This window comes from Sinocyclocheilus anshuiensis, unplaced genomic scaffold (genome assembly GCF_001515605.1).
Source record: "Sinocyclocheilus anshuiensis isolate Anshui unplaced genomic scaffold, SAMN03320099.WGS_v1.1 scaffold4546, whole genome shotgun sequence".
Taxonomy (NCBI): Eukaryota; Metazoa; Chordata; class Actinopteri; order Cypriniformes; family Cyprinidae; genus Sinocyclocheilus; species Sinocyclocheilus anshuiensis.
In genome coordinates, this window is record NW_015544509.1 from 5,541 (window position 1) to 18,547 (window position 13,007).

The 13,007-nt window shown below is 37.5% G+C and overlaps 1 protein-coding gene across 1 annotated transcript in view; it reads left to right on the top strand.

Annotated features, from left to right (window-relative positions):
- LOC107698191 (trafficking protein particle complex subunit 8-like) overlaps positions 1-13,007 on the top strand; it is a 32,665-nt gene that overhangs the window by 2,815 nt on the left and 16,843 nt on the right. Inside the window, exons 3-13 of the mRNA XM_016499155.1 lie at positions 882-1,076; positions 2,495-2,643; positions 2,731-2,805; positions 2,926-3,019; positions 3,129-3,286; positions 6,146-6,545; positions 6,827-6,842; positions 7,819-7,996; positions 8,348-8,444; positions 11,887-11,955; positions 12,255-12,313. Of these exons, the coding sequence (XP_016354641.1) occupies positions 882-1,076; positions 2,495-2,643; positions 2,731-2,805; positions 2,926-3,019; positions 3,129-3,286; positions 6,146-6,545; positions 6,827-6,842; positions 7,819-7,996; positions 8,348-8,444; positions 11,887-11,955; positions 12,255-12,313 (1,490 nt within the window). The remainder of the gene's footprint in view (positions 1-881; positions 1,077-2,494; positions 2,644-2,730; positions 2,806-2,925; positions 3,020-3,128; positions 3,287-6,145; positions 6,546-6,826; positions 6,843-7,818; positions 7,997-8,347; positions 8,445-11,886; positions 11,956-12,254; positions 12,314-13,007) is intronic.

The window sequence follows — 13,007 nt, forward strand, 5'->3', positions numbered from 1 at the left end:
AGTTCGTGGTCGCAATTCGCATGTTGTGCGTGTAACAGAGCTGTTGTGAAAACAAGCGTTGTGTCTGTAAACTGTCATAGTCGTACATTTTGGAGTTGTACTCTAACAAACACACAAAATCTCGTATCTGTAAACTGTCGTGGGCGTAGATTTTGGAATCCAACTCTGACAAAAAACAGAATTACATACAATACTTTTAAATTACGCACGAGTAAATTAAAATGACACACAAATGCTTTGAATTACGTACGATTATTTTTGACAGTGATTTTATTCCATAATTTTGCCCTTCATGACAACTGTGAGAGGGTGATTTATTTTTTATTTTTTATATCTCATCCGTTTAAATTATATTAAGTCTTAAGGTTCTGCATAATTAAGGGCGTGGCCACTTGAGTGACAGGTGGATTGCTGCTGCTGTCACCACTGGTGAGCTAGGTGGGCGTGGTTTCAGCAACCAGCTCCACCCACGTCCTGCCTCTTTGCCCATTTTAGATTATCCAGGAGTGACGCTCTGCGAAGATGGCGATGGCCAGCTCCGCCCACTTTGGGCTTCAAAAATGCTCTTCAGAAACCTACGGGTGACATCACGGACACTACGTCCATGTTTTTATACAGTCTATGAGGGAAACCCAATGATCATGTGCTTTATTGGGAATGATCCAGTGAGAGTCTTGAGCTTCAGTGGAAGCAGAACATATGACCTGTGTAAGGTGTCAAAAGATCAGTGTCACAAATTTACCTTCTATTTCCATTTGAACTTACACTTTTGACATTTATGCCCATGTTATTTTGTCTCATCTGTATGGGATTACTGATCAGACTGACTAGCATGTACAGTACCAGTTGCATTATGTAATCTCTTACTTGATTTTCCACAGGCGAGAAACAAGCCGCAACTCATGTCTCTTTGGAGCAGGAGTTTGACCGGGATCTTTCCCAGCTGTGGAGGGAGTTGGAGGAGCGGGTCGTCTCAGTGGCGAATAGAGGGATGGTGCCCATCACCTTCCAGCCCTCCCAATGCTGCCTGAACAGTCAGACGGACAACCTCAGATACCCCCTCGCCGTAGTGGAGGGTACGTTTTCCCTCATGCATCAACTGCTTTTTAAGCAATTTTATTTGTGCTTTATATCTGGTCTTCCAGTTTTTGATTTGGACACATCTATATTGCCTTGACTGCTCCATTGACACAAACGCTTGAATTCTGTGGAGGTTTTGATGTGCTTTAGTGTCTTCCTTATTGCATTTGATGTCTTGCGGGGCTGCATTTTTGGTTTATTAGTTGTATATTTAATTAGACTGAGATGAATTATTCACCATTTGCTTTCCTCTTTATTTCATGAAATCTAAGAGAGAACTAATAAAGCATAGCGGCCTCACCTGTATTTGACCTGGTTGAATTCTCTTGCAGCCTCATCAGTGGTATGTGTAGTGGTGCAAGTAAGACTAGTATTGATCATAGAAATTAATTAGTTATCATAATGGCCGGATATTCACCTGTCGACACCCCACAGTGAGAAGGGAAGAGTAAAGAGGAACAGGATGAACCTGCAAACACCCTTTAGTGATGCTGCCATCTTCCTACTTCTTTGTATTCCTCATTAGCAAATATTTCAGCAGCATAGCACATCAAATAAAGCATACTATTTCTAAACAAAATGATTCAAGAGTTTTTGTGTGTAATTAGGTACCTTTCTAATGATGTATAGTTATATGCTGCCTGCATGTTAACAGGTAACCTTGCAGTTTTTCTGTAAAATAAAATTATTATTGTTATTATTATTATTTTCTAATTATTATATTGTTTGATTTATGCTTAAATACTCTATTTTAATAATGAAAGTGCTATTACAAGAGTAATATTTCTTATTTTGTTTAATATTTTTATTTAGCATATATTAATAATCATAATTATTTATTTTTAGTCATATGGTGTTCTTTATATATATATATGTGTGTGTGTGTGTGTATATATATATGTGTGTATATATATACACACGTATATAATATATATATTGTATATTGTTACTGTTAATTTATTTTATAAATTGCATTTTAAATCACAAATTGCAATTTTAACCAAAAATAAAAATTGCAATTAGATTTATTTCCCAAATCGTGCAGCCCTGATATTAATGTTTTCACTGTAATGTATATGGTAATGTATATTTGAATGCCATAATTTAGGCCTAAACTACATATGATCAGATTGCTGTTTTTGTTCATCAGTTGTTAACAACAATTACAGAACATGATCTTATAAATAAACAAATAATAATAGTCACACAATCCCATGCATATATGTGTATTTAAATGTATATTTTTATGTGACATAATGACTGTATTGATACTTCAGGATTTATTGAGCCTTTCGTAGTTTTACTGTACCAGCTCAACCGGTACATCCTCAGATCTGAGTCATGTATTGTTCCTGTTTCCCATCATGTCGTTTGCTGTTAATACATTGGCTTCTTTCTTGTTTTTGCATCACAGAGCCCATCATTGTGGAGGTGGTTTTCCGTAACCCCCTGAAGGTTCCTTTGGCTTTGTCGGCTCTGTCTCTGCTGTGGAAGTTTACTCTGAAAGGCTTCTCTGACCCTCAGGGCGGCGCAACCGGAGAAACCGTCAGCAATGAGAAAGAAGTAAGGCTGTTAATTGTCTCTCGTGCCTGAGGTGCCTGAGGTGCCCAGCTTTGAGTTTCTCATCAGTTTGATTTGAATCCATTCCAGACCACGGCCCTCAATGACATCATTGATACGCAAGTCATTCCAGAGTTCACCATAAGTCCAGAGGAGACCAAAGTGGTTCGTGCACCTTTTTCTCTTATCTCTCCTCTTCTAATTTCTCTTTTTCCCCATTGCTTTACCTGAATGGACTTTTTGTTCTTGTGTTTGTTCTGGGCTGTCTCTCTCTCGCTTTCTCAGGCCCGTTTGAAGTTGCTTCCTCATAAGACCGGAGAGTTGCATGTTCTTGGTGTGGTGTACAACCTGGGCACTGGAGAAGTGGGCAACAGTGAAGGTGTATCACAAACACTCAATCTTTGATGTTTTGTAAACTCTGAGACCAACAGTTAAAGTTATTTATCTGATGTAACACTAACTGTAGATGTGACTGGTTTGTGTTGCAGGCTCGCTGGCCGAGGATCTGATGTGTGTTCGTGGACAGCAGAATCTGGAGATCCAGGGACCCAGACTCAATATGACCAAAGAAGAAAAGACTTCTGTCAGATATGGACCAGACCGCCGCCTGGACCCCATTATCACTCCACCTATGCCCTTACTGGAGGTGTGTTTGAGGGTGTCAAATTTTGATTTTGAGCTTTAATAAACTACAGGAGCTAGAATGGTCCTGAGAACTGAGAGCAGCTCTAGTATAAAAGCACTCGTCACAGTTAAACTGAGACAGTTTAATGATTTACTGTGCTCATATTGCACTGCAAGGCCTGAGTGATTAATTGAACATTCACTATATATTCAGAATGAATTTGGTGGGGATATATAAAATGAAGCTATATATTGTGAATATTGCAGTGATTTAAATTATTTTTATTTAAATAATTTATTAGTGTCTATGTTTTAAATGTCTGGAAAAATCAAGTAAGAGCAAGTTCAGTTTATTTATTTTTTCATCTGTTCAAAATATCTGTATCACTTGTAGAAATAGTTTATCCAAAATTGAAAATTTACTGAAAATGTATCACCCTCAGGCCATCCAAGATGTAGATGAGTTTTTCTTCATCACAACACATTTGGATAAATTTAGCGTTACATCACTTGCTCACCAACGGATCCTCTGCAGTGAATGGGTGCCGTCAGAATGAGAGTCCAAACAGCTGGACAGTCCAAAAACATCACAATAATCCACAAGTAATCCACATGACTCCAGTCCATCAATTAACAACTTGTGAAGTGAAAATCATATCCATCATTTTTAGCTTCAATCCTTTGCTTCTGGATAAAATATGAGTCCTCTATCTATAATATTGCTTTCTTCGGTGAACAAGTCATCTCATCTGAATCAGGAGAGAAACATGCACAAACTAAGCACAGTTTACAAGCAAAAACAGCCCAAAACAGTTCTAAACAAATATGTCGGTGGATTTTGATTTGAGAGGACAACAGAGGATGGATTTTTTTTTCACTGGAGGAAGTTTTAATATGGATTATGGACTCATTATGGAGCCAGAAGCAACAGTATAAAGTTAAGAACATCTTAATGATGGGTTTGTTTATTAAAAACACGCAGCTTTTCACTTTACAAGAAATTAATTGATGTACTGGAGCCTTGTGGATTATTGTGATGTTTTTGTCAGCTGTTTGGACTCTCATTCTGACGGCACCCATTCACTGCAGAGGATCCAATGATGAGCAAGTGATGTAATGCTACATTTCTCCAAATCTATTCAGATGAAGAAACAAACCAATCTATATCTTAGATAACCTGAGGTGAGTAAATTTTCAGCAAATTTTTGCTTTTGGGAGAACTATTCCTTGATCTTAATCAAATTCTGATTCAATGATTCATTTGACTCAAAAATGTTGGTATTATAATGAAGATTTTGGTTCACTTGTTGAAGTCCCAAAATTAAGTCTTTTTACAGAAAGATCACAAAAAAAGCCTGTCAAGCTGGCAAAAATCATATGTTCCAATGCTTCTAAGATTCAGGGTGCCCACGTGAGGTCTTCTGAGGAAGTGGATTTAAGTTTTTATTTCAAGGCATTGAATCTCTTTTGAAAAAGATGGTGTACAAAGTCCTCAAGCTTTGTGTTTTAGTTATGTCTGTGAAATAATCAGTAATTACTGATTTTGGACTGAAAGACTTTGACTGAGATCTATGCTTTTATGTGAATAAGTTTGCACTTTGCACTCGATTGTTGTGATAATGTCGATTTCATACATGTAACAAAAAATGATTAATTATGGTTTTTACTAGGGATGCACCGATACCACTTTTTCCAGTACTCGCCTAATACCGATACTTCTATTTTTGGTACTTGCCGATACCGAGTACCGATACCGATATTTTATATTTTATATACCGATCAATACATTTTTTAAATATTGGGTACAGAAACCAGAAGGGTATGTATAATGTTAGTTGGTTAACTTCATTTATCAAATAGATAGTCAAACCAAAATTTATTCAGACACCTTCAACATTTCTCACATTATCACAGTTTATTCGCTATAGTTTAGAAACTCGACAAGCTCGCGCATCTGTGCCGCCGCGCGCTCGATCCACTCAGCGTCCTTTGTTTATCAGCTCGCGCACATCAGCTATACAGGCGTTAATACTGAATGTTTAACATTATATTCATTGCATACATATACTTTGTAGTAGACATCCTTAACTCCATTCTGCTGTCTGTTGTTCTGTTGTCGGTGTTTCTTTGTTTGAATATGGTGCTTATCACATGCTGTGTGGTATCAGCGTTTGGTATCGGGGCATTTTAACGAGTACGAGTACAGGAGCTCAGTATCGGGCCCGATACCAGTATCGGTATCGGTGCATCCCTAGTTTTTACTGTGATTAACTGTGGCTTTGCTCTCTGTTTAACCCTTTCAGGCCCAGACACAATTCCTTTCAAACATTTGATTTTCTTGGCTTGACTAAGTCAAAATCAGAATGGTTTTATATGCATCATCTCATGTATCATCTTGTGAAAGATTCAGTTAGACTGATATTCTAGTCATGAGAGGCATTTTTTTATTTTGCTAACACTCTTGAAAGGTTTTAACAAAGTCAGTCCAGATTCATTTTAAGATCGATTTTTTTATTATTATATCACCATGAAAAAGCAGTAGAATCCATTATGAAGTTAAAAACCGTTTTGTAGTATCCTTACAAAATACTAATATTTTATTATTATGTTACATTTAACATTTTGCAGCACTTTGCCTTCAGTAACACTGAAATTAGTAACACATCATTAACAGAAATTCATATTGTAAGCAGTTTATTTTATTTTATTTCTGTTTTATTTTATTTTAGCCCTAAATTATTTTTTTTCTTCCTGCCCCTGGCAGGGTTAAGTGGCGGTTCTTTGCAAGAGTAAGCTACATGTGCGCCAGACTTTATGCCAATAGTCAAACTTCTGTTAGGTCAACCATGTAATTACTGTTTCTCTTTCCTTTTCCACCTAGGTGTTTTTCATTAACTTCCCCACTGGTTTATTGTGTGGTGAGATCCGAAAAGCGTGGGTGGAGTTTGTAAATGTGAGTGCAGCCCCTCTCACTGGTCTTCGGGTGGGGTCCACACACCCAGAGTTCTTCACATTTGGCAGTGCCGCCTCTGACCTCACCCCAGTGACCCCCACAGCAGCAGAGCACTGTTCCGCATACAAGACTGTGGCCATGCCCCCATCAGTGGCGACTGTGTCACCAGCAGCGTTCGGGGTCACCAGCGGTGATCAGTTGGTGGTGACGGAGATTCCCTTATCACGAGGTGTGTTGGGACCTGGGGAGGCGTTACAGATCCCACTGTGGCTCAGGGGGCCTGACCAAGAGGGTGTCCATGAAATCAACTTCCTCTTTTACTATGAGAGTATACTTTTATATATAGTTTATGTATAATATATGAATACTATTATAAATAATATGGTAATAATAGTTAATAAATTAATGTCATTGTCCATACAAATGCTGCTGTGATTATTAGTAACAATAATAATATAGTTATAATATTAATACTAATAGTAATATTAGTAACAATATTGCTATTTTATATAGTGTTTATATAATCCTTGCTAATACTTTTATAAATAGTAATAATATGGTAATAATAGTGAAAATAATATAAATAGTTTTTATAAAAATGTTATGCGATTACTGTCAAACTCAGGTACGTGGCCATTTTAGCTTTATTTGGACTAATAATGGACAATACAGAGAACTGTGCAGGGTTTGTTTAAGCAGGATTTCTCAGGCCAGTGTGAACTGGCCAGGCCAGAACTGATTAATTCACTAAGTGCACTTGGATTTATGGGTTCAAGCCTTTGTCTTATTTTCATTTTGCATTCTAGGAAATTAAATGCAACTAAGACTTCACATGGTAGTAGTAGCAGCCTATTGTTTAAAGATATGTATATATTTTTTTTCACTAAAACTTAAGTATACTTTTTAAAGTGTATTGCAATATTTGTATAGCAAAGAAATATATTTGTAATTATATATATATATATATATATATATATATATATATATTAAAATACAAAAAAGTAACAATAATAATATAGTTATAATATTAATACTAATAGTAATATTAGTAACAATATTGCTATTTTATATAGTGTTTATATAATCCTTGCTAATACTTTTATAAATAGTAATAATATGGTAATAATAGTGAAAATAATATAAATAGTTTTTATAAAAATGTTATGCGATTACATTTATGTAATAGTTATAAATATGGAGCAGGTTTTGTAATGTAAAAGTACATTAGTTCTTTATATTTATCTAATTATTTATACAAACAATACCTGTGAATGCCATTGTTTCCTGTTAAAAGCAAAGTGGTGTAGTGGTGTTAGTTGAGACCCAAAAATGGCATCATTTAACACAATAATTAGAAATGTGAAAATATTGGTTCCTGTGTCGTCTCAACTGTACTAATAAAGGCAGAATCTCCAAAATGCTGAGCAGTTGTGGTTTTGTGCTGTTAAGTGGCTGATAATCAAACATAAGCGTATGCTTTTTCATTTGGAAATTTGCTGTCTGCCGTTTAAAGAGGACTAATTGACCTTTAACATCATTTAGAGTTTGAAAACTACCACATGAATTCCAGTGACTCATCTTCGTTTCTCTGAAACTTTTAGTCACAGGGTCCTTCGACACACTGCTTTCATCTGCGCAAGCCGCTCTCTCAGCGTCAGAGCCATGGCCAGCCGCAGCAACACACTGCACGGCAGAGAGAGAGAGACAGAAGAACAGCAAGAAGCAGAGGAGAAAAACGGCAGCATGTTGGTCTTTGTGGATGTGGAGAACATTAACACAGTGAGTTCTTTCCCACACATGGACTGCTCATGTTTTTCTTTTTCATTTTAATACTTTCTGTTCTTGCACTTCATGAAACATGTGAACACTGTGGCATTAGGGATGCACAGATGTGAAATTATGATGGGCTTTATCTCAACTTGTATGCAAAGATTCAAGTTTAGGAGGATTATAATACTAGTATATTATATTAATGTATCATATTAAATTGACAGTCCAAATCATTAGTGTTCACACAGTCACCATCCATTCCTCTGAGATCTGAGTTGATTTCTCTGTGGAGATCAGTTTAATCTCATCTCTCGTGAATGATGTGTGTTGATTTGACTCTTTTCTCTCTGTCTCTGTCAGAGTGAAGCAGGTGTTCGTGAGTTCCACATAGTTCAGGTGTCCAGCAGCAGTCGGCAGTGGAGGCTGCATAAGTGCATCAACCCTGTGGGAGATAAAGGTATGAATCCTCCAGTATGCTCTGGTTACATGCACTTAGTCGCTTAGCAGACACTTTCACTCCTCCTGCAGCCACCTGGGGTTAAGTGCATTGCTCCACATTGCTTGGTAGACTGTGGATCGCTCCTTTATTTGGTTCCAAGTAGTGGTCGACCGATATGGGTTTTTTGACAGCCGATCTTGGAAAGCAGGGTGGCCGATGGCTGATATAAAGCCGATATAATTTTATTTATTTAAATTTATATTTAAGAAATTTGAAATCATTTGAAAATGGATTTAAAATAATTGTGTAAAATAAACATACTTATACTTTAGAAGACAAAGCATTTTCACAAATAAATAAATATTTAATAAAAATCTAATTAAAAAGGAAGTAAACACTGTAACCTACAGGGCACTCAGTATTCTGGGAAGTTTGTGTGCATTGGGAATTTTTTATTTTTTTTCTTCAAATAAAGCCAAGGTAGCACTCATTTTACATACAGCACGCAATGAAAATGACACGAATATGACAGTGGGCAAATGCATAAAGCGCAGCATAATTTGAAATCAGTCACGAGTTTAAAGTATGCCGATCGCGTGTCTCCAGTGACGACCGTCACGCAGAGAACATGCGATCATGCAGGATACAAATGCACACTTCACAAGATCTCAACTAGATTCGACTGCAAGGTTTGTGAAATTAAATGTTCATTCATTAGTCATTTAAAGATTTGTTTAAATGATATAAATACGTATTTGCTGAATGCTGACGGCAAATGAGAATGTATTATAATGTTTGCAAGCAATCGTTATAATACTTTTTATATACATTTTAATTCCTTTGTTTAACAGTTCTATCTGATTATTAGATAGACTTCTATCCGTATTAGACAGAACTGAATGACAACAGCGAACAAGAGGGAGAATGTGAGCACTGTGTGCTCAGGTGCTATCGCAGCTGTTCTCGGCGCCGTCAAAATAGAAGTCCCGCCTCTAACACATCGGCCAAAAAAAAAAACTTATCGGCCGATGCCGCTATTTGAAAAATGCCAAATATCGGCTGATATTTCGGCCTTGGCGATATATCGGTTGACCACTAGTGGCTTGGAGCCAGTATGAGTTTTTTCCTCCATCCAACAAAAAACGAGATGCATAGCAAAATATCCACAATTCATAATGGTGGTCCTTCATAAATGATGTTATTTCCTCTTGTCTCATCTCAGATTAAAAACAATAGCTTGATTCTTCTCGTTTACGCCTAGTGTTTTTTTATCAAATTGTTCTCTACTCTTTGGTAGAGAACCACTTTCTTAAAATATAAAGGCAGCTATGTATTTGCATGTATTAAAATAACATTTATACTGTGTAAAATACTAAGTATAGTGTTGTGTATTTTTTTTCATACATTATAAATTGCTTCCTGTATAAACCACCTTTATATTTTAGGAAGGGGGTCTCTCGCAAGGGAATTGTCATATTTGGGGGTCCATCTGTTGTTCCTTTGAACCATCAGACGGATTTGTTTTGAGGTGCTGTGAAAAGAGCGATCTGCCTACATTAATCCATATGTACTGTACCTCCAGCACTGTGAATATTGATGCAGAGGAACTTGATTGCATGCCAGCAGGGCAAGCAGAGTATCAAAAGAAGCTGGGAGTGGGTACAGACACGTGATGATACACTCCATGACCTGCAGCCTTTAAATGGCCTATTGAAAGTGGGTCACATTGCATTTGTGTTGAGTCTTCTGTACGGCTGATACTGAGAGAGAAACGCGCTGCAGAAAGTGATGCAGCAGCTCTGAAATGCTGAGATGAAATTAGGCCACTTTGAAATTGTGCTGAGTGTGTAAAACATGCAGGCATACGCATTTTAGTGGCTAACTAAATTGAAAATTGAATCCCGTGCATGTGTTCGTCTCGTACCGTCAGCTTGGATGAGGCGAATACATTTAATAATGTGAAAATATGTGGACAAGAACTTGTGGCTTCAATGCATCTTTAACCGAGCGCACCACTTCTAAAGCTAAATCGGTGTCTGCTTGTTAAGTGTGTGAACTTGTAAAATCAATCTTCTGTTTCATACAGAAGCCCAGCGACTGGTGTTGTTTATCTGTATTTATGTTTTAAGCTACATTGGCTTTTGGACGTTTTTTAATTCAGTACTTTTAATTAATTTATTGGTCTGAAGGAAAAGAGTGACTTCAGCCTGAGGAGATGGAGCAGGAACCTACAGCTACAAACAAATGAAGAATACTGCCTTGTCATTAGTCTTTGAATGCAGAAAAAAAATTTCTATTCAACTTTTGGCTCCAGCCAACCACTGTGTTAGCATCTTAGGCTTGAGACATGAAAGGACACTGAGCATCATGGAATTTAAAGGTCTTGAGTTTTGAAGATCTAATCTGAACATTTGATCTGTTTGATCTGTTGTTCAAAAAGGCTTCATACATTTCTTTGTTTCTCACACTTAATGGGCCAGTTCACCCAAAAATGAATATTCTGTCATCATTTACTTGCTTTCGTGTCGGTTCAAATCTTGGAAACAGAAATGAAGATATTTTCCATGAAACTTAAGAGATTTCTGTCCCTCCACTGAAGTCCATTCCGCCAATGCTTCAAAAAGTTTATAAAGACTGTGTGAAAGTAATCCATATGAATAGAGCGGTTTAAACCCAAGCCTTCCGAAGAGATACAATCTCTTTATGTAATGAACAGATTCAATTTAGGCTTTTATTCATTTGTAAATATTCTTCATTTGCGTTCTGAATATGAACAAAACTCTTAGGGATTTGGAACGACATGATGGTGAGTGAACGATGACAGAATATTTATTTTTCACAATTCCATATGACTTTCTTCCATAGAGCACAAAAAAGTCTTCTGAAAACATACAATAACTTTGTGTAAGGAAATTTAAGTTATCCATTCATATTAGTAATTTCATTCTCTTCTGCAGCTCTCAAATCTCATTCACACTTCAGCATATTCAAAAACAAAAGTCAGTGACATCAAACTTGGCGTGACATATCTTATTATTTTGAATATGCATAAGCGCAAATGAGATTTGACAGCTGTGACAAACGATTTTTGTAAATAATTACTTTTTGGACTGTTACGCGCACACAACTATCATATGGTGTATTAAAATAAGTGTAATTATGACCTGAGTTCACATGAAGATGCTGAGTTCATAAATGCAGTGGCTAATTAAAACTAAAACTTTGAAGCAATAATAAAGACACATGGAAAGCAACTTGTAAAATATGGAGCAAGGGCAGCAAAACGCACTTTAAAATTCTGACTTTGCTTTGAAGAGTTAATTAACTGGCCTTGACATCTGAACTGTTTTTCTTTATTTGATTCTCTGATGTGGTAGCAGTAAAAAGAGATTTTCTGTGAAGAAATGGATGAGCACTCATCATCTTTCTTGTTTTTGCCTTCATTTCGTGTTGTTTGCAGACTCTAAGCTGGCCAGCAGGGAGAGAGGGAAGCTGTGCTTCAAAGCCACCAGATGCAGAATGGAGGAAGGTGGGGCGTCCAGTCCACACACATGCACACAAACCCTCATGCATTTTATGTATTTCCATTCCATGCAAAATTTGCACCATTGCATAAATTCTGTCTGGAAAGACCAAGATGTGAATCTGATTTCCAAAATGCACATTAAAACTCTGTTGAGGTGGACAATTTTCTTATTGAATCGAATAAATTCTTAGATGTGACTTTGCCTCCACAATCACAGCTGCTCACAGCCAATGAAAATACAGCAAACTGGTTAACATACTGAAGTTTGAATATACTGACATTTTTTTCCCTCAATGCCTCAGCTACTTCAGATGCAGCAGAAAAATACACCTTTGCCGACCTCAACCTTGGCAACGAACAAGTGAGAATGCCCTTTTGTTCTCACTACTAGTTCAGACCGATACTGAGAATTAAAGGGGTCATATGATGTTGCTAAAACGAACATTATTTTGTGTATTTGGTGTAATGAAATGTGTGTATGAGGTTTAAAGTTCAAAAAACACATTATTTTCCACATACTGTACATTATTGTTTCTCCTCTATGCCCCGCCTTTCTGAAACGCATCGATTTTTACAAAGCTCATCGGTCTGAAAAGTGAGGTGTGCTGTGATTGGCCAGCTATCCAGTGCGTTGTGATTGGCCGAATACCTCAAGCGTGTAACGGAAATGTTACGCCCCTTAACATACTGTGATGCCATGTCCCGGCACGACGAGACAAAACCAATAAAACCCATTATAAACGAGGCATTTGTTGCATCCAGTGGGGTCCTCTTTTGGAAGGCCAAACAAAATAGTTTCGCTTTCACAACGAAATACATGGCGGGCTAGAGTGAGCGGAGGCCGGCAGCTAGAGTGAGCGGCGGCGGGTGGGCTTGAGAACGGCGCGGCCGGTGGGCTTGCGGCAACCACATGCAACGACCCCGGGCTGGACTCCGCTTCGTCCACGGTGAAAGCCGATCCGGCGATCCACAGCGTGAAGTTGATTTATTTCCTCAGCAACCAGCACGGATCAGCTCTAGGCATGACAAAGCAGATATCGTCCTCTTTTGGAAGG